Source organism: Taudactylus pleione, unplaced genomic scaffold (assembly GCF_031769625.1).
Source record: "Taudactylus pleione unplaced genomic scaffold, aTauple2 ptg000087l, whole genome shotgun sequence".
NCBI lineage: Eukaryota > Metazoa > Chordata > Amphibia > Anura > Myobatrachidae > Taudactylus > Taudactylus pleione.
The window spans coordinates 9,344,695-9,365,492 of NW_028284489.1; the positions used below are offsets into that span (position 1 = coordinate 9,344,695).

At 43.2% G+C, this 20,798-nt stretch overlaps 1 protein-coding gene across 2 annotated transcripts; it reads left to right on the forward strand.

The window, feature by feature from the left end:
* Positions 1-1,506: 1,506 nt before the first annotated feature.
* Positions 1,507-18,696, forward strand: LOC148529084 (uncharacterized). Of its 2 annotated transcripts, none has more exons than XM_088469011.1 (9): positions 1,507-1,636; positions 4,361-4,405; positions 7,389-7,433; positions 8,873-8,956; positions 9,783-10,002; positions 10,084-10,229; positions 15,849-15,968; positions 17,953-18,040; positions 18,568-18,696. In XM_088469011.1, exons 1-9 carry the CDS (start codon positions 1,592-1,594, stop codon positions 18,570-18,572), a joined length of 798 nt encoding a protein of 265 aa, XP_088325137.1. In that variant the 5' UTR covers positions 1,507-1,591; the 3' UTR covers positions 18,573-18,696. The 2 variants fall into 2 exon arrangements, with proteins under 2 accessions (XP_088325137.1, XP_088325136.1); XM_088469010.1 differs by having other exon boundaries at positions 1,508-1,636; positions 18,565-18,696.
* The last annotated feature ends 2,102 nt before the right edge of the window (positions 18,697-20,798 follow it).

A 20,798-nucleotide genomic window follows, 5' to 3' on the forward strand; every position in this document is an offset into this window, starting at 1 on the left:
GTGGTTAAACGTGAGGACAAAGGTTTTGTTTACATTTTTGCATAGTTTAATTTCTCAATCCCTTTTGGTACCAGCTCTTAATGCAGTGCAGCTTACTCACAAAGGCTCCCAAACACGGTCCTCAAGGCTCCCCAACAGTTCAGGTTTTAAGGTGCGTACACACTCAACGATGTAAGTAATGCACAATTTTCGTTGAATGATTTTCGGTCAGTTTTTCCCTTGAAAAAGTGAACGAAAATCGTCCGTGTGTATGCACCATTACTTTACTTAATAAACGCTTTTCTGTGTGTTGAAGGAAAAATGTTGCAACTTCTATTGAAAATCGTTCAGTTGGCCAGTCTGACTGACCTACAAACTACAATCGACAAACGTGAACGCGCATGAACGATAATCGTTCATCGTTTATTGTTTTACACTGAACGATTTTTTTGAACGATTGAACGATAACGACGTCGTTATAGTTAAATCGTTCAAAAAATAGTTGTGTGTGTGTACGCACCTATAGAGATAACCATGGTTGAGCACAGGTTGGTAAATCAAATTGACTGAGGTACTAATTAATACCCCTTTTCCACCAAAATTCCGGGTCTGACCCGGAGTTGGAACAGGGTTCCTATCCGGATCAGACCCGGAATTTAGCCGGCGCCGACTCAGGATATTCCCAAGTCGGCGCCGCTCACACCGCAGTCGGGTCTGCATAGACCCGGCTTCTCAGGCGTGAAAGTGGATGCTTGGAGATGACGTCATCTCCAAGCGCCACTGAAGCCGGACCAATCGGCCGGCTTGCGGCGCACTGCAGGTCATCAAGACCCGGAGTGCGCCGTACACACGGCAGGGTTTCACGGGTTACTCCCGTGTTAAGCCCTGTTATTTACCTGGGTTGGATTGCCGGGTCTCTTGACCCGGCGGTCCAACCCTCACCCCTTTTACACCAAGGAGCTGCCCGGGTTAACCCTGCAATAACCCGGGTTTTAGCTCCGGTGTAAAAGGGGTATTAGTCACCTGTGGTCATAGATGGATATCCTTGAGGACCGAATTTAGGCTTACTGCATCATTTTCTGATTGCACCTGATTTTGCAAAACTGCACCCACTAACTATAAAGTGAGATGCCATTTGTATTATATCAAATACAAGAACAAGAACTGTAACATCTAAAACACAGATATAATTTATTATATGTGTTTTTATGCTATTATTAAAATCATCCTCAGGACCCCACACAGGTCACGTTTTCCAGATCACCCAGCAGGTGCACAGGTGTATTCATTACTCACTGACACATTTTAAAAGATCCACAGGTGGAGCTAATTATCTTGTGATTCTGTGAGGAGACCTGGAAAACATTTACTGTTTAAGGTCCTGAGGACCAAGTTTGAGAACCTGTGGTCTAAAATACCAATTACTAGCCATCATAAATGATTATACAAAAGGGTTAAGGGGTGTATTTTACTTAACAAGGTTCCATTAACTTAATGAGGTAGCATCAGTTTAAAACACACCTACGCGCTTATGTTAGGTGATATTTAATACATTTTTAAGGGTGATCAGTCCAGGAAAAGAAGCATTGGTTGTAAGTGCTGCAATAAGGCAATGGATAAGGATAATACAAGTGCTCAAAGTAATGATGACTTAAAGGTAAGTATTTTGTTTTATTATATACTTGATTTGCCTGCAGTGGCAAATGCAGGATTTCTAGAGGGGGGTTTCCAAATGCTTGATTTTAGAGCGAGTGTGACTAGTCCATGAAGAGAGCAGAATTAGTATTTAAACAGCTTTAGTATGCATCATACAAAGTGTATTGTGTCATAATTCCAGCATATACAGGACCAGCGATCACAGTAACCCATTATTTGTGGCAGTAGGGTCATCCTGCCTGAGCTGAATGTATTTATTTTAGATGTGGGCACCATTCCAGAGCAATGAAGCAAGTTCAGAAGCCTGGAGTAGCAGCAGAAGGACCTAGCACTGCCCTGGAGATAGAGATAGGGATGCAATATAATTAAAATATATATATATCTCTAACAGTACATGTTTTCCAGATGTCTTAGTTGGTGCACAGGTTATTTATCACTGGCTGATACATGTTAAAAGATCCACAGGTTGTGCTAATTTCATTTGTGATAGTAAGAATAAAATGCAGCACTAGTAAAATTCTGTTAAATTACTATTTTTATTGTTGTCATGGTGTGGGCTAGGGAGGGGGTTTTCCAGGCAGATGGAAAACACCCCCTCCCTCTGCGTTTGCCTATGAGTTGCACTAGTGTTAGTATATTGCACTATTCCAAAGTTAACAATGCAAGTCAGAGTGTATGCTTTGTACCTGTTTCTAATCTCCAGCATGCTAACTCTCCTTTGTCCTGTTTTCTTGGTTGAATCAGCACATTTAAATCCCTGCATAGAACACACTGGAAACTATGGTTTCTAACTTGAATTGATGTGTTGAGCTTATTCATAACTGCAATTGCTGTACTGTTATGATGCAAGGGTTGTGCTGTGTTGGTTGCCAGCTGTCTTGTGTCTTAAAATGTATGTATGTTCCTGGAAATCTAACTGCACAATGTAACATTCTCACCTGTGTTGCATGCAATTCTCCAGCTCTTCCTCCTGCTTAGGTTTACATGGTAATCTATTTTGTAGGGGATGGCTTTAATATGCATTCACTCATATGTTTAGTTAGTATGCCATGATGGGAATTGCAATTACTCAAAGGGTTACTGGGACTGTTCAACAGTAAAATGCATTTGCCAATTGTTAGAAAGGGTTTTACATACTGTAATTGGGTGTGCTAAGAGAAGTCAAAAATGGACACTCTTTATAAACTGCATCACATGCTGGTGAGATGTGTTTAAGCTTATTATTGTGTGGCTGTCCATTTTATTTTTGTAATGTTCTAATTCAATTTATATTTTATTCTTTTGTGTGGTGTCCACCAGTGGCAGGACAAATTCACTGTAATGCTCTTATTTAAAGAACCTCTGTTCCTTTATCTGAGCTGCTTGCTGTTTCCCCCTTCCTCCCTTGTATCAATTTACACTTAAAATTAGGCTTTAATTTTATCAGTGTTGTATAATTATCTTAAAATCAATCATGCTGGGCTATAGTTGAAACTCTAGGGTGCCCAATCTTTATAGGCACAGCCAAAAGTACGGCAGTGATCTAGTATGAGCGGATACTGTGTGCTTCTTCCCCCCCATAGAAGAACCATCCTGGGGCTAGTTTTACCTATGACAGGGCAACTACTGCAGTATTAGCCCAGGTGCTGTGGCTTTGAGCAGGGGCCAAAGGCAGCCTCACACATTCTGTGGGACTTAATTCTTTATTACATCTAGCAGTACTGTATTGCTACCATAAGGATGATAGTACATACACTAAAATACATTCCCATTTTCATTCTCAATTAAGAGTGGGTGTATTTGAGACCTTGGGGCACATGTATCAAAGCTTAGTGTGTGCATGTATAATATCTATATTCCAACCAATCGACTTTTAACTTACGTTTTGCAGGCTGTGTTTAATAAATGAGTTTGGAGCTGATTGGTGATATATATCACAATTTTGTCTCACATCAAGCTTTGATACATATGCCCCTAAGTTGATGTCTCCATTGGCTGTTTATAGCAGCTCACTATCTTGTATAGATGCAGTTTTATGAAGCCATAGCCTGAATTGGTGAAAATGTGGACTAAGCCTGATGGAAGTGGAAGCTGTGATGTGGGTGTGGCCAGTGCAATATGGGCATGTACTAAATCTTTACACAATCTGCCCCAATCTCTCCCTTAAGTATAAAAATGGCTGAAGATATCATTATCATGTTGATGGGCCTTTTATGTGGATGCTGGGGGATGTAGTCCCATCTGCTCCTGAATGTGGGTGCTGTTTAATATTACAACTAGATCAAATAAAGTAACAAACTATAACTGGATCATTGTTTGCAAAAAGTCACTACAGATGCTAACTTTTTTTTTTTTTTGCATCTTTAAATATCTGGTAATGTGTGTGCATGCAGTGACCCTGATATCAAGGTTTAGGGTGGCTACTGGGGGAACCTGAGGAGGGAAGTGCATTGCTTGCCATTTCACACCTACTGATCCTTTCAAGATCATGGCTATTGTCTATTTCCCTGTTAAGCATTGGAAGTTAGTGGTGAGAATTAATTATCATAGCATGCACAATGATGGCTCAGCTTGACACTAGTAAAGGCATCCTGCACTTATGGTCACTGTGTATTCTATTGGTGATTAACTTGTGGCTTTATGAATTGTACAGTAACATGACCTGAATGTTGAATACCTCTGAGTGAGCTTAAATTGCTTTGCTGTGCCTTTAAATTACTCACATGATTTTTTATTTTTCCTTTAGACCATAGATGAAGATGCCAAAAACTCATGTGATGTGGGGTCTAAGGTAACCATAACTTTACCTATCTGTCAATATGCTAAAGAATGAGCAATGCATCCTACATCAGGTTCTGTAAACTAAACAATCAGTGATGAGCTATACAAGGCTTTAAGTATTAAGGTGCATACACACACAACGATTTAGTTAATGAACGATTTTAGTAAAATTTTCTACCTTGAAAAATGGACTAAAATCGTTTACTAAAGTTGTTCATTTACTATGTTCATTTAAATGTAATGAATGATTTTTATGAACTACAAACGATTTTTGCATATTAACTTAATGAAAATCGTTGAGTTGACAAGTCTGACTGAACTACAAACGTGAACGCGCATGAACAATAATCGTTCGTTTGACTCAGAAAGTGAACGATTTTTTTCAAACGATTAACGTTAAATGATTTAATTTAACAATCGTTCAAAAAATCGTTGTATGCACCTTAAGGGGCATATTTATCAAAGCTTGATGTGAGATAGATAGATATATTTCATATGCCCCTTAATGTCGTCTTAGAGTAAGTTGCCGCAAAATCTACCAACAAATTCCGATGTCACTGTATAATGGTGAATTCTAAAGAAATATGCAAAAAATGCAGACCAAATTGCTTTTTTTTTCACTTGTCCAGGAGACTATCAAATTTGAGTTCTCCTCATGGATGTCCTCTTCCCCAATGAAGTGGGTTAGGCTGTGATTATTTACCACTGTTGCAGTCCACTATGGGTCAGAAAATAAAGGTCATGGACCTCTGACATGTACCATGCACAGTATATAAGTTTCTAAACAGTATAAATGTATATTTAAAACTGGAGTACTGTGTAAAAATATAAATTCCTTTGGAAGGAGATACTGTATCTGGTGTAGTTATGCAGTGTTCAGCTTTGAGAGATGGTTATTTGTGGTCCTGTGAGCAAGGATCTATCATATGTGGACTATGGCGGTAGTTGGAACCTATTTTAAGTTCCTAAAATGTAACTGTTCCTTATTGCCGACTGTGATTTGGCAGGGGAGATGTATTAAACCTTGGAGTGGAGAAGGAAACTACCAACCAAGAAGTCCGTCATTTTACACACAACCTGTAAATGGAAGTTGAATGCTGGTTGGTTGGGGTGTGTCGCTTCTTAAGATGGTGTTGGTTATCGGTTGATAAAGTTCCAAAAAGCTTGCTTTTTCAGACCTTGAAAAATTGGGGGATACTGCAGCCCCTGTTTAAAATAATGGGATTGAAATACCGACTGCTGTGTAGTCGCCGGTACAAATCACGACTGCGGCAGCCTGACAGGAAGACATCCTTTCTCCCCCAACCTTCCTTTAGTGGTGCCTAACCCTAACTTGCCCCGGGGGTGTCTAACCCTAAATTTCATCCCTGGGCTAAGTAGTATACTTAGTGATGGCCATCAACCATCGATTGTTTATGGCTGTTGCATGTTTTTGACATTGATGGGGGAGTACCAGATGGCTTCCCTCAATCGATGTAACAGCATAACAAATTTTTTTTTTTTTTTTTTAACTAAGTACCGGAACAGAGCATAGCTCCACCTGCAAAACCTTGCCCAATGTTCTGATTAGCCTACAGGCTTGTCTGTCAAGACAGGGATGACCATCGGTTGGTGAAACAATTGTTGGTCAACCACTGACTAGTTTGTAACCAACTATAGTTATACCACCGATGGCCATCACTATACTTACCCGGCTCTTGATTGGGATGGCGTGAGTCGGGCTTCCGGCGTGGGGATTAAGATAGGTGTCGGTATTTTGACGCCTATCTTAAGTCTTGTGTCGGGCATGTTTAGACCAGCGGCCTCATCTGCCGTCTATTAATTACACCCCTCTGGGATATCTCTTGTCCTTTGCTGACATGAAGAGGTATTGCAGATCTCCAGCATTCAATATTTCTGAAATTGAAGTTGCAAAATTATTCAGTAACTGCTGTTTCCTCATGATTTTCAGGTGTGATACTGTTAATAAATGGGACCTTCACTGTTATGTGAGGCACTTAATGCAATTTGTTAATACTCCATCCTCATTGGCTGATGATGGATGTGGTTTGTCTTATGGCCGGTAGCATCGCATGCATAACATGGCAACATTCCCCTTCTTGCAGCCTTACAACAAAGTGGCTATAAAGTTTATTTGGTACAGAAACTAGTTATTTTCTATAATCGTAAATTCATATGGAAGAACTGAGGAAAATTAACACCATGGGAAAAAAAATCATCGGTTGAGAGGACTTTTGTGAATATTTTTAAATGGCTTCTAACCTTAACATTAATTCAGTTTCAGTTAGTATTTTCTTCCACTGGTGTTTTGCATATTAAATGTAAGTGCTTACATCAATGAAGGTGTGCTTGCCATGTAGTTTTATTTGTGTTTAAGTTGGAGATTACCTAACATTTCGCCACAAGTGCATCTGGGTGTGGTACAGCATGTTGACATGATACAATGTAGACACTGTCCTTAATGGTCTAACTGTGTTAACTGGTCCCGATGGCAGTAGTGACTTCCATGTCCTGAAAGTTCTGGGGGAGGTGTCACATGGCGTTAGTGACTATTCTTCACAATGCCTAACCTTACCCCAGTGCCTAACCCACCCATACAAATCCTAATGTCGATGTGGTGGTGTCTGCAGTTCAACAATGCAGACATTGTGATTGTCAACCTTACCACTGCATCCCATTCATGCGTGATCTACGCATGTATTGAGCAGTGTGCAGGAAAATGTAACCTCTCCAGTGAATTTTGACCCAAAGTAATTGGGTTTCAAAGCATTTGGTCTTAGCCACTGGTTAAATGCTGGTTAAACTTTTATTTTATTTTAAGTCCTATGCATTTCTGAACAGGCTTGAATTGGGGGGGGGGGGGGGGGGGAGGGGGGGTCTTTCAATAATTGATCAGAAAATAACAATGTTATGCTACCCATTTAATATTTTGATTACCTATCAAGAAGATTTGCAGTTACTATCTGCCAAACTGACTTTTTTTTTTTTAAAAGGATACAGATGAGAGTGCCAAGAATACATGTGATGTGGAAACAAAGGTAAGAAGTTCAATGCTGGGTAAGGGGTGGAATAAAACATGCCATTTAAGTACAGAACGCCCTAAAGCTGGACGTTATTACCCCAGCTACAACAGGAAAGCACTAAAATGATATGGTGTTGCACACATACTGTACTTAGCAAACACTTACTTTTTAGCAAGTCTAAGCCAGAAACTACTTACTTCTGGGATTTCTATTTCTAAGTAAACAAAACTCTTCTGGGAGGTGTGGGGATTGCGTTTTGCTGTACATTGTAGGTTTCTGGGCTAGCTGATATGGGTGGAATTGCTAGGTGTTGAAATTGGTGCATGCATGGCACAAGAGAATAACACCCGGACATTTAGTTTGGCCTGACTGTGTGGGGCAGATAGAAAGTACACAGAGCCGTAAGTAGACTTTTTGGTGCCCTGTGCCATAAAGAGCATTGGCACCCCCCTCATTTTCAAAGGGACATAATGCACCCAAAAAAGGGGAATGTACTCATGGGGAAGGGCCAGGGAAGCAAGAGGAGGCCAGGAGATGCTGGGGATGAAATTAGAGGAAGCTACAAGGGAGAATGGGCCTGTCAAATTTCTATTTATAATCAAACAGCACCCCTTGACCTGTGGTGCCCTGTGCGATGGCACCAGCCGCACTACCCTAGCTACAGCCCTGAAAGTACACTAAGGTCTCTGGGGGTACGGACTTGGCAGGGATGTAAAAGTCACACCCCTATGATGTGGTCACAGTCCCTGTACCAAGGCTCAAATTATCTCATAGCAGCCTTCCCTTCACAATACATTTAAGAGACAAAAATCAACAGGCACTCAATAGTTGGTTGTGGTGAGATCTTTCAAAGTAACAGCTTGGGGTCCCCCACAAATGCATACTTCACGGGTTTCCCTACAAAAGGATTATATTAAGCTTCTTGACATGCACTCAAAGTAAAAGATGTGGCCTTAGGCACTTAATATAGGTGATCGTAGAAACTAGCCACTGACCAATGTTTGGGGGATCTCAAACATGTGTATATCAAAAGAAGCAACCAGGAAAAAATGGTGGTGCTGGTAGAAAACTAAAGCAGTTAAATTAAATTTAGGTGTAACTCAGGGGCTCCTTAACTGAACTCAAGGCACCCTAACAGTCCAGGTTTTAATGATATCCATGCTTGTGCATTGATGGTATCATCAAACTGAGGTACTAAGTCACTTGTATGGATATCCTGAACTTGCACTGTTGGGGTGCCTTGAGGACAGAGTTTAGGACCACTAGTGTAACTCCATTATTAAAATTGTCTAATTTCATGTTAACTAATAGTCCATACCTCTCTGGACAAAAAACAAATGGTTAGCACTAGCAACTGCAGTTTGTTTTCCTTAGGGCATATTTTGACATGCACAGCCTTATTCATAAACTCCAATTCAAGTGTAACAACAACCTAATCTGGCTGTTCTCCTCAGGCAACCAGTGTGCCAGTCAGAAGCCCAGGATACATTAAGTCCCTCCTACTAAGGATTTCTCGCATCTGGCCTCTGAAATATGTGGTAAGGTTAAGTGCTCAGATGTGGGGGAGATGCAGTTTAAGAATCTGATACCTTGCATTTTATCCCCCAAAAATTAGAATTTTCAACAAGTACAAATATTGTATCAACTTTATTCATTAACTATTCACAGAAGAGCACTTGTGCCACATCTATCCCAAGACTCCAAATGTATAGTAAGCAATCAGCACAAGATGTAACTATGGGCCTGATTCAGACCTGGTCGCAAGCGCTTGCAACCGGGTCGATGGTGGCCCAGAGCACATGCGCACGACTGAGCTGGCTCCGTCGTGCGCATGCGCGAGACCCGGATAGCGACTGGCAATCCATCGCTCCGGGACTCGTACCAAAGGGGGCGTGCTGTTGATGTTGAGTGACAGCACACAGCCGGGTGGGTAGCTGCCCAAACGGAGGCGTTCCCATGTGAACGCCTACCAATTGGGGCCAGCCCCACTGACATCACAAGTGATGTCAGTGGAGAGATTCCAGCTCTGTTAGAGCCGAAATCTCTCTGGGGCTTGCGACAGACGAGACCCTACCACAAGGGTCTCATTGCAAGCCTGATGGTTGCGATGGTCTTGACAATCGTGTCAATCTTCCTGGCCGCTCGCTATAGCTGTGGGTGGTCACCCACAGCTATGCGAGCGGCCAGGAGGCCATTCTAAAAAAAAAAAAAAACAAAAACAAAAAAAAAACCGTCCCTGATTCAGAGCGAGCGTCCGGCTCTGAATCAGGGCCTATGTTCACTGTGTTCTTAAGACTGAACGCCATTTTAAGCAGTACATAATTTGGACCTGGAGAGATTACTTGTCTGTCCTTTTCTCTCCAGTTTAAGATGCTTAAAAAGATTGTGTCATTTGCTGGCCTTTCTGAAGAAGTGGAGACTGTGGGCAGTGCTGAGCAGATATCCCCAAACAGACGGTTTTTGAGTGGCAAGAAAAGGATTGGACGCTTGGCCAGGCTTATTCTCTTGATCACTCCTTATAGGCTACAGTATGCATTGGGTTACCACTCTGTGCAAAACATCGGAAAGACCTCTGCCTCCGATGGTAAGTATTCTAAGATTATAGCAATTGGGGCTGAATGATGGCTATATATAGATTTAAAGAAATGACAGTATTTTCTTGCAGACATTCGGAAGTCCCCTCTAAAGCCGCATGGGAAAGGTAGCAAACGTAAACAGGATGACTTGGATATGGAAGAGCAGCACAGCTGGGTGACCTTCATGACTGAAGATCTTCCAGATGAAGACCAGGCTGATGACCCTACTTATGAGGTAAACAATCATTCCTGCCTGACATTCAATTAATTTGAAATGTGACTTGCCGTTGAGTTTGGCACATGCCCACTGTACGTTTTCTTACTCCTCCATTTGGAGTACTGGAAAAACATTGTGGTATATTGCGTGCACTAGCTTTAAGTCTTAATGTGTCCTCTCTGGTGACCCTGGCAGTATGGTGACTTTAGGTTGAGCTGCAGCCCTCTCTGGATATATTCTAAAAATCTGGGACTTTAACTATATCTACATGCAGAGCTTACTAAGGGTCTCATTCAGACCCGCTCGTGAGCGCTGTACGCTCGCAAGCAGGTTGGTGTTACCCAAATGCGCATGACTGAGGCGCCTCCGTCGTGTGCACCAAAGGGGGCGTGCTGTCGATGTTTGACAGCACGCCCTCTTTGGTGGGCGTGCTGGGGGCGTGGCTGCCCAGACGGAGGCATTCCCATGGGAACGCCTACCGTCTGGGTCCGGCCCCACTGACATCACTAATGTCAGTGGGAGTGCTTTTGGCTCTGATAGAGCCAAAAGCACTCCTGGGCTTGCGGCAGCGAGACCCTACCGCAGGGTCTCGTCGCAAGCCTGATGGTCTTGACCATCGCGACAATCATCATGGACGCTCGCATAAGCTGTGGGTGGTAACCCACAGCTATGCGAGCGTCCAAGAGGCCGCACTATTAAAAAAAAATGCCTTGATTCAGAGCGGGCGCTTGTTCAGAGCGTCCGGCTCTGAATCAGGCCCTAAGTGAGCAAGGACAGCTAGAATGAGGGGGCTGCCTGTAGGGAGTATAGCCATTTTGGATGGTGTCTTGTAGGGGAGGGATGCACCTCCTTGGCAGGCTCAGACTCTGTAGATCTGACCAACTGTCATGGTAGGTTTCTTTAAATCTGCTGCGCCACCATTCGCAGTTTCTTACCTGCCTACTAGTGTGTGTGTGTTACTTGGGTTTCTCTCAAGTCTTCCTTACCCTCAGGAGTCAGTGGCGTAACTTCATCCCAGGTTCCTGGAGGCAAGATAAATGTAGGTGCCCCCCTACAAATTAAAATGTACCCCCCAGCACCTATGCCAGCTGCTGCTGCCCCCCATGCAGTTCCTTTTATACTATGCCCCCAGTAATGGTCCCCCTATGTAGTGCCTCCCAGTAATGGTCCCCCTATGTAGTGCCTCCCAGTAATGGTCCCCCTATGCAGTACCTCCAGTAGTGAGCCCCCCTGTAGTTGCCCCCAGTAGTGAGCCCTCACCCCGCACGCTCAAACAGATAAAAAAACAAACAAACACTTACCTTTATCCCCGCTCCAGTGCTGCTGCTGTCCATCCCCGGCGTCCGCTCCTTGGCACTATGGGAGTGACGTCATGACGTCACTCCCATAGTGCTCTGCGGGACCTGGAAGACTGAGCTCACTCCTGAGCTCCGTCCCCGGCGTCCACTACTCGGCACTATGGGAGTGACGTCATGACGTCACTCCCATAGTGCACAGCGGGACCTGGAAGACTGAGTGAGCTCCGTCCTCCGGCTGCCACCGGAGGTTTTATTAGGAGCCGGGCGCCCGCTGGTAACACTCAGCGGGCGCCTGGCAAATGGAGGGTGCAGGGGGTGCGACCGCACCCACTGCACCCTCCGTAGTTACGCCAATGGAGGTGTAGTGCCGATCAGCGGCGCTCCTTCTCCATGCAGCTCCTGGGGACAATGGAGCCAGGTGCCCCCTTCAGGGCTGGTGCCCGGCGGCAAATGACTCCATTGTCTCCGGGAGTTCCGCCACTGTCCGGAGTACTTGTAACCATTTCAATGGGACAGGAGGGACTTGGGTTTTAAAAACTGCTTCTTGAGTAGATTCACAAATCATGGCCGTAACTTCTACGATCCAGAGGGGTGGTTATCATTCTATACCTGGATGATAATTTGACCCAAAACAATTTTCCCCCTCCTTGATCCTGACTTTGAAGCTGGGAACTGCAAACATTATAAATTCTTGGTTGAGTTGCTGAATACAAAAAGTCACAACTGTCTCCCACCGAGCATATGATCTTGCTGGGACTCTTATTTGATACCCAGCTTCAGTGGGTGTACTGCCAAAGGGCAAGAAATCTTGTCCCACCCAAGTTTCCCTCAGAAGTTCCAGGTCAAAATCATAATTAAGCTAAATGAGTATCCCCTCTGTGCCATAAGGTCATCTGTCTGTAACTGCAGGTGGTAGTTGATGGTGTAGTATCTCAGTACAGTTCCTTCAAAATCTGTTTGATTCTAGTAACTGCTTCAGGTCTATTTTCAGAGTTTGTGGACCTTGGCAATTGGGTCACTTTCAATTGATCCTGTTCAGTTCAGGACCATTACACTTAAGCAAACACTGAGTGAAAAGCCTGACCATGCAAATGCTGTAGTATAGCATATAAAAATATTTTTATATTAAGGATGACCTAACAAAACACTTCAGCAACAAGAGGTACAAAAGGGAAGAACAATGTTCAGATCATTGCAGTTCTCTTTCCAGGAATAGACCATTTAGAAGTGCACTTTCTAAATTGACAAGCCCTTCCTGGTGAAAAGATGCCTCCAACTGGCAGAAAGTTGGTCAGTCAGATATCAATGTGATTGGAACACTGTGCAGATAGTCTAAACCGGAATCTGAAACCTGATGGTGTGTTAACAGCATAATGCAATTTTAAACATCTAGCAACACCACACCCCACTCCCCTCTCCCCACCTTAGCTAAGTTTTATTCATCGGCGTTTGTTACCTTTTTGGTTCCAGGCTGGCCAGAGCATGATACTCAGACCATCTTGGCACTTCAATTTTGACAGCTTTTGCAAAAACAAGACTTAACTAGTTTTTCTCCCCATCTGAATTTGCATTGACTGGCTTTGATAGCATGGTTGAAGCATTGTCTCTAGGATACAGTGATGCAAACTATACTTAAGGTGAAGAAGCCAGTCTCTGCAAACCTACCATGGAGAACTGCATACCTGTGTCTTGGTGTGAACAACATAGGTTGTCTACTTAATCTCTTGGGCTGCTGGATGAGGGATTGAGACAGTTCAAGCTCTGTTTTGGTGCTTTGTTTCCCTCCAAAGGAAACTACAGTAGCTGGATTACCAGAGGCCCAGGCATTTTTTGCAGAGGGTAAAACCTCCAATTGCTCCATGGAACCTTCATCTTGCAGAGAATGCATTACAGCATCTTCCATTTTGACTCTTTGGTGCATTTCCAATTATTTGAAATTCTCCTAGCTGAAAAGATGGCTAGACACTTTTCCAGAGTTGGGGCTCTAAAGCCACGTACTCACTTGCCGATTGTGGAACGATTACAACATCATAATCGTTCAGTTGTTGTTTTGTAGGTGCCCACACTGGGCAATGTCATTCAGTGCAGGCACCCTCCCTCATCCCCAATCTGTCATTATCGGCAGATTGACCGGCATGTTCAGGGGATGATTGATGTCAGAAACGACCAGCTGGAGCGCGCATCACTGGTAGTTCCCGACATTAAACTGCACTATTAATTAACAATGCAATGTTATTCAATCGCTCTGTTTAATCAGCAAGTGGATACACGGCATAACTTTTAGTTATTTGTAATAAAGATGACTCTCTTGGACTTGTCCTGGGGTTTTTTTTTTTTTCCCCAAACTAATATTTACTGTAGATATCAATCAACAGGATATTATGATCCCAACCTTGGATTATATAAGGTCTGTTATAGTTAAAGGGGTATCTCCATTCTTTGGCTGTATAACATGGATATCTTTCACAGGACAAGTGATAGATCTAAAGATAGTTTTGGAGATATTACAATACTTGGCGAAAAGGACAACTGGCTTGAAAGCAGTCAATTGCTAGATGGGTTACTTCACCATAAATCTGGCTTATTCTGGAGCTGGGCAGTTGATTCCTGAAAAGACTCAGGGCTCATTTCACCAGGTCAGTGAGTTGCCTGTATGACAGGTGGCTATGGCTGAGCAGCTGTGCAAGGCTGCCACCTGGTCATGTGTTTTGGGTTGTATACAATATTTCCAGTGCCCAGGCGGGATTCTTTACTTGTATTAAGCCTAATCAATTTGCCTAACTTGGTGGATACTGGGTGTTCTCCCTCTATTTTTCCTTATTGCCTACTGCAGAGGTTCCCAAAGTCCATTATAGTCCACGTTTTAGGGATATCCAAGCTTGAGTCCAGATGGTTAAATCAAATGGATTGAGGTACTAATTAAGACGCCTGTGCTCAAGCATGGATATCCTTAAAACGTGGACTGTAATGGTGGACTTTAGGAACCTCTGGCCTACTGTAACTCTAATTTAAACTTTACTTGTGTGCTTCTGCAAGGCATGGATAGAAGAGGAGGAGCACAAATGCACCAAGATTTAAAATGCACTCCTCTGCGGTGGCAGATCTGCATTTTTGGGGCCCTAAAGCTTGAACTGTTATGGGACCCCTTTGCAACCAGCAATATCCAACAAGGTCCAAAGTGCTGCCCTTGCAAGGACCTTCAGGCCCAAATAGCAGATATGTGGAGAGCCCCCCCCCCCCCCTCCCTGAGAGACAATGTAGAGTTGTAGAACCCCCCCCCCCCCTCCCCTGGAGTGAGACTGACAGATGTAGAAACTTCCCAGAGTGACTGTACTGTAGATGGATGTAGATGCCCCCAGTGAGAGACACTGTAGGTAGATGTAGAACCCCCAGCATGAGACTGTAGAAACCCCACAGAGCATGAGACTGTAGATCACATACAAAACTAAAACTTGCGCACTTCCTCTGTAGGATCCCAGCTATTGAGCCTTCAGAGTGGGATCTCTGGAATCTCCGAGTTGGGTCTCTCCCCCATGCTACATGCAATGCCTGTCTGCTCAGCTTTCAGTCTGTGGTCAGGATTGCAGGCCCAACTTCTAATAGATGGTACAGCACAAATGGAGATGGGAGCATCTAGTGGCACCTGGCAGTACTGCACTCAGCAGTGACACTGACTTTCTGCACCCTGCCAACTCATAAGAGCCATCCTCTGGTTGGTGCTGTAGATAGTGTCTGCCAGCCAGTATTGATTAGAGGGGGTTTCTGGGTACTCAGAATATGCTCTACAGTAGGGCATGTAGGGAAGGTGTCTAAGATCAATATTAAGTACTTCAACCCATAGGCTTATGATTCTATCACTAAAATAACCTTATTTGAATAACACACTTAAACTCTGAATTTTTCAACAAAATCAACTCATTAAAAAAACATGTGCTCTGGGGTTAGGGGCCCTGAAGCTTAAGCTTCATTAGTTTCACAGTAGATCCACCTCTGCACAAACTATACCCCAACTTCCAGTGTCACACTTGGGTGTTGGGAGACCAAACATTACAGTATTGGGGCTGTGCAGCCTATTGCTATAAAGGGCATCCCTTTACCATCCATGGCCACCGCTCCAGTCCATTTCTTATTCTGGACGACCCAGCAACTGGTAAGTTGGTGGGAGGTGTGAAGGTAGGGGGTGCATCAAGCCCCCTATTATAGTTTCATCAAAACCTGGTAACACAAATGGTCTTGTAGAAAAATGTTCATCTAGAATCTGTACTGAACTTTTCATAGTTATTTAGTAGGTATCTTGTCATTGGATCACATGTTTAATCTGATTTTTAATTGTCTCCAGCCCAGTAATTCAGAGACAGACAGTGAAGAAAATAAATCTGAGAATGACACTGAAAGTGATCTGGAAGTAGAAGAGAAGGATGGAGTTGTGATGCTCAAAGAGGCCCCACAAGAAGTAATGGTGCGCCACACTACTTTTGCTGGATTTGGCTCTGATTCAATGCCTGGCTTTGGTTTTGCCAAACTGCTGTGACTGGTTTTGGATTTTTACAAAAATTGCTAAAATCGCATAATTTGTGTTTTTTTTTTTTTTTTTTTTTTCCCCTAGAGTAGTAACCTCAACATTCATTTACTGTCAATTTAGACCAGCTCACAATAATTTCACAGGAAGCTGTCTGTACAATGTTACTTCCAGTGTATACTAGCTGTTACAGCATTCCAAGCTCATTTCTTCCAGCGATACTCTCCCTAGTATTTACCCACTGTGTGGCCACGCCCTTGGAAATGAAAAAAATGTCAGCGCCACTGGCAAGGGGGGGCGCTCTGAGCCCCTTCAGCCCAGTGCAGTGCCAGTGGGGGTGTGATCAGTGTTATCGCTACCCCCCCCCACAGGTGACTGCTCAGCAGCCACGAGCATCCTCCCACTGCAGGTCAGCACACGCTGTGAGGGAGGGGGGAGCGTCGTCAGACCCGAGCCCCTCAGGAAGCCCGGGTAACTTGTACCCGCTCCCCCCCACTCTCTGCTCCCCTGATGGTGTGGGTGTGTACTCAGTACTTGGGTAACGTACCATCTCCAAAGTGTCATTTTACTGTGCCAGTTCTGCGTCTAGATCAACAGGGTGTGTACCCAGTAAATCACCCAAGTGCAAGACTTCCAGTATCATTTCTCCTGTGCTTTCCCTGTTATGGTGTTCCATTTCCCACTTGTGCCGCATACCTGACCAAAGGTCTGCAAACTGCTTGCTGGATGCAGCTTAAACCCAAATCCCGCATGGAGGGGTCACCGAACACCTCCCAGTAAGTTGGCCTTTGTTCAGGTTTAGCCAGCATCTGGTACTTGTGAATGAGGAAGGCATATATCCAGGTCCCTCGTCTGATTCTTTTGTCAACCTGGGTCCACATCTTCAAAATACTTCTACAGAGGACCACCATAGCCTGAACAGGACAGCTTGTATACAGTACACAGTGGGATGCAGCACAAATTTTTCTTTAACTTTTTTAAATTTTTTTACTTTAAAAAATATAAAACAATTGTGCCCCCTACAGTCACTTTAAAAAGCTCAGACATTGCATAGCAATGAAATGGCGCCAAATCGCAGCGCCTTGTATAGAAACTAACACTTGCGAGAATCAGACTTCAGGAGGATGATGTTCGACCTTGAAGTATGACTCGGGTGGACTCTGATCCGCGGTGTTTGATGAATTTTAGAGATGATTGGATTATGTGGAATCTGAACCGGTCCACTAATCTCTAAAACTTACTTCTCTCTCTTCCTGTTGGTAGGTGCCTGACCCTAGAAAGCTTAAAAATCATGTCTTATTGACTGTCTAACTTCTGGTGTCTATCTAGACATTGTCTACCTTTTTACTGTAGATCTTTAGACCGGATCTCCTTGTAGATATGGGTGAAGCAATCAGTTTCTCACTTCATATCCATGCAAAGTTTTGTTGAGCCAGAAATAATTTAAAACATTGTTTTTTACCTTCTTCCCCGTAGCCTTCAGTGTTCATACATTGGTGCTTATTTCTCAGTTATTGAATATATGAAAATTTAACTTTTAAATGAAATTAAAATGGTGCTAAACTGAAGAAAGCTGAGCCAGTACATCCAAGGAAAAGCTGGCTTGTATCTGTTCAAACAGATTTGTGCTCCCATTAATCCATGTTTAATATACCAGTTAATAGCTAGATGCCACTTGTAAACAGAAAATTGACTATTTGCAAACCTGATGCATAAACTTGGATATTACTAGTTAAGTCGCAAATGGACTCTAAGCTTTGACACTCTTAAAAATCGTGGCCATTTTGCACCTCCAGGTTTTCAACCTTTACTCTTGAGGGATTTTTCTTGAACAGCTCAGTCTGTAACACTAGTAACTTTAAATTAATTTTGGATCAGGTTCCATCTATTCCACTTTACATTTTACATTTTTTTTTTTTTGTAGGACATGCCAGGCAATGATGTGCAAATGCATGAATCACAATGTAAAGAGTCAAACCCAGATGAAGAGCAGAAAACCACGGCCTCTACAGGTTAGAATAAGTAGTTAATGAAGGAATGGCATCCAATGGTCTTTCTGGCTTCCCCAGAAATATATAGATGGGGTTGTACAGGAGGGGAGCAATTTAGCCATTCCTGCTAGAAAGTTGATGTTCCCTACTGCCCCAATCAATTTCAATAGTAGTTCTAATATTTCTAGATTTCAGAAGATAGTTGTTAATGCCTGGTTATCAGATAATGTAGTCATGATATAAAACCACTTTTCTGTCCCACTAGTGGATGGGGGTCATCTTGGCAGAGTCACAGAGGGCAGCCTGGCTGGTGTTTTTGCCCAGGTTGTAAGGTGAAAGGCGTGTTTTGCCTTTGGATCCTAAAATGTGCTATGTCTTGATTCAGATTTACTACATACATGACATGTTGCCAGGTGCACAATCTTTAGATTTTTTTTTTTCATAGAATGTAAGGCTACAGGGACCACTGGCTTTCATGAAAGTAAAATACTTCATCCTCTTGTGGATTTGTTTTCATGTTTGTTTGTTTTTTTTTTCTCCCTCAGTAGATTGATCTAAGAAATGAAATACGTTGCCTGTGATCAGAAAATCTTCTAAACCCTGCCTGCGGTTTAGTCTTAATCAGGACTGTAACCATGGAATCTTTTTGTTATGTTAATAAAAACATTTTTCAATGAGCATGACTCCTTCTTTTTTGTTAGCCACTGAGGTCTGCCAGACTGTAAAATCTTGGCCCCCTGCTATTGGCAGACTAAATAATTGCCTGTTAATCAGATGAGGAAAAGCCCTAATTCTTCCATAAACGAGTATTTTTTTTTTTGTACATTACACTAGTACAAGGTGACCCTTTAGTTCATAACTTGTTCTGACCAGGCCTTAATAGTCAAACATGATGGAAACACGGCTGTGTGCTGGACAGAGGTCATGGATTTGTGGTCAGCAGAATTAAACAAGCCACAACCTACTGTACAAATTGTGAATGGCACTCCAGGTTTCGCGTAGTGAGGAATGGTGTAAGCGGTAGCTCTAGGGGATTAAATGGGTGGATAGAGCAGGCAAATTTGAGAACCCTTTTGTCTGCAGTTTTAGTTCAGTTTGCTTCACTTCTGGCCAGTAGATGGAGACAGCACACAAGACTTTAAAGAACATGTGCAGTAGTAATGCTCATGATCTCAGACAAATTATCCCCTTAGTGAAGAAAACTATAGGAGGGTGTTGCTGCTTTCTGGATTCAGGATTGAACTCTTATTGCTACATCTAAACGGAACTTGTGTGTAAATCTGGGGATTTGTAGGCAGGACACAGCCCTGGCAAAAAAGCTGAGTAAATGTATGCCACTTCCAGTGTATTTTGTACTTTTTCTGCCAAAGGCTTTTCTAAGACTTTTTTTTTTTTTTTTTTTTTTTTTTTATATGGATAAATTACACTTAAGTTGTACAGTAACGTTTATAATCAACTTTACTCTTGAGTCACTCTGTGTTCTGACTACAGCCTCTTAAGCAATTGCTTAGCCATTGGCGTATCTATAATGGGTGCAGGGTACTCTGGTCCATGGGGGCCCACACCGCCCAGTCTGCACCAATATAACTATACTGTCTTCCAGAGTCCCACGTCAGCAGGTGCTGCAGACAAATCTCCAGGAAAATGGTGCAGTACTCAGATTCCAATGATTTGCATATGTGCAGTAGACTGGCACAAAGACAGTCTACTGTGCTACCAGAGGGGGCCCCACACTGAGGCTGCACACGGGCCCCTGTAACGATCTGTACCATTTAATAAACCCTGCTACAGAATAAGATTTATTGATATATTTTTCACCTATCCACCTGAGTCCATGTACTTATGCCAATATTTTAAAGCTATATCCACACTATTTTGCATTCTGGTTAGACTACACATAGGCCGCACATATCGCTTAACCAACCATGGGCCCATTTCTGGGTTGGATGTTGCAGCATTCATGTGTGGCTCTCCTGCCGGTATTGCTTTTGTGACCTTGTGCAAATACTGCTACAAAACTCTCCCTGATGTACGTTTGTGTTCCTGCAAGGACTGAGATGCCCACTCCGAGCAATTTCAGATGCTCAAATACCACTTGGTCTCTTTTAAACAAAACAAACTCACACCAGCCCTATGGCAGCTGCAGATTATCAATTGATGGATGACCAATGTGAACGATTCTGCGTCTCTGTATGCATTTGTCTGCTTAGCCACCACCAATACACTTTCAAAATAGTCTTAGAGCATGCATCTCCCGTCTGCCACAATCACAACTGACTCTGTATTTAATCTGGACTCATGTACAGTATGACTTAGAACCATGTCTCTTTAGTGCATGCATTCTGAGTCTGGCTCACAATGTCTAATGTCAAATAGTAAATAACCCAGGTCAGTGGTCATTAGTTATAGTATTCATTTTGAACTCTGGGCAAAGCAGTGCATTTTCGCAGCCATCAGGGGCAGGGTATGCAAATTCCATGAACGCAAGGCTTAAGTAAGCCCTCTGTCTTAGAGAGCGACAGCATGCTGGTCTTTCCTTCACAGCACACTTCATCTCCAGGAAGTGTAACATCGGAGAAACTCGTAGACCCTACCCTGCCGCAAGCAATGCGATCACTGCAGGCTGAAATACAACCACGTGACATGTACAATGATGCCTCCATGCTAATTATGCACTCCCATGGAACTCTGCTGGAACACCTCCACATCACCATTTACATAGACCTTCCCCTGACACCACCTACAAATGGCATGATCTGTCACTCAAAGTAGCACCCAG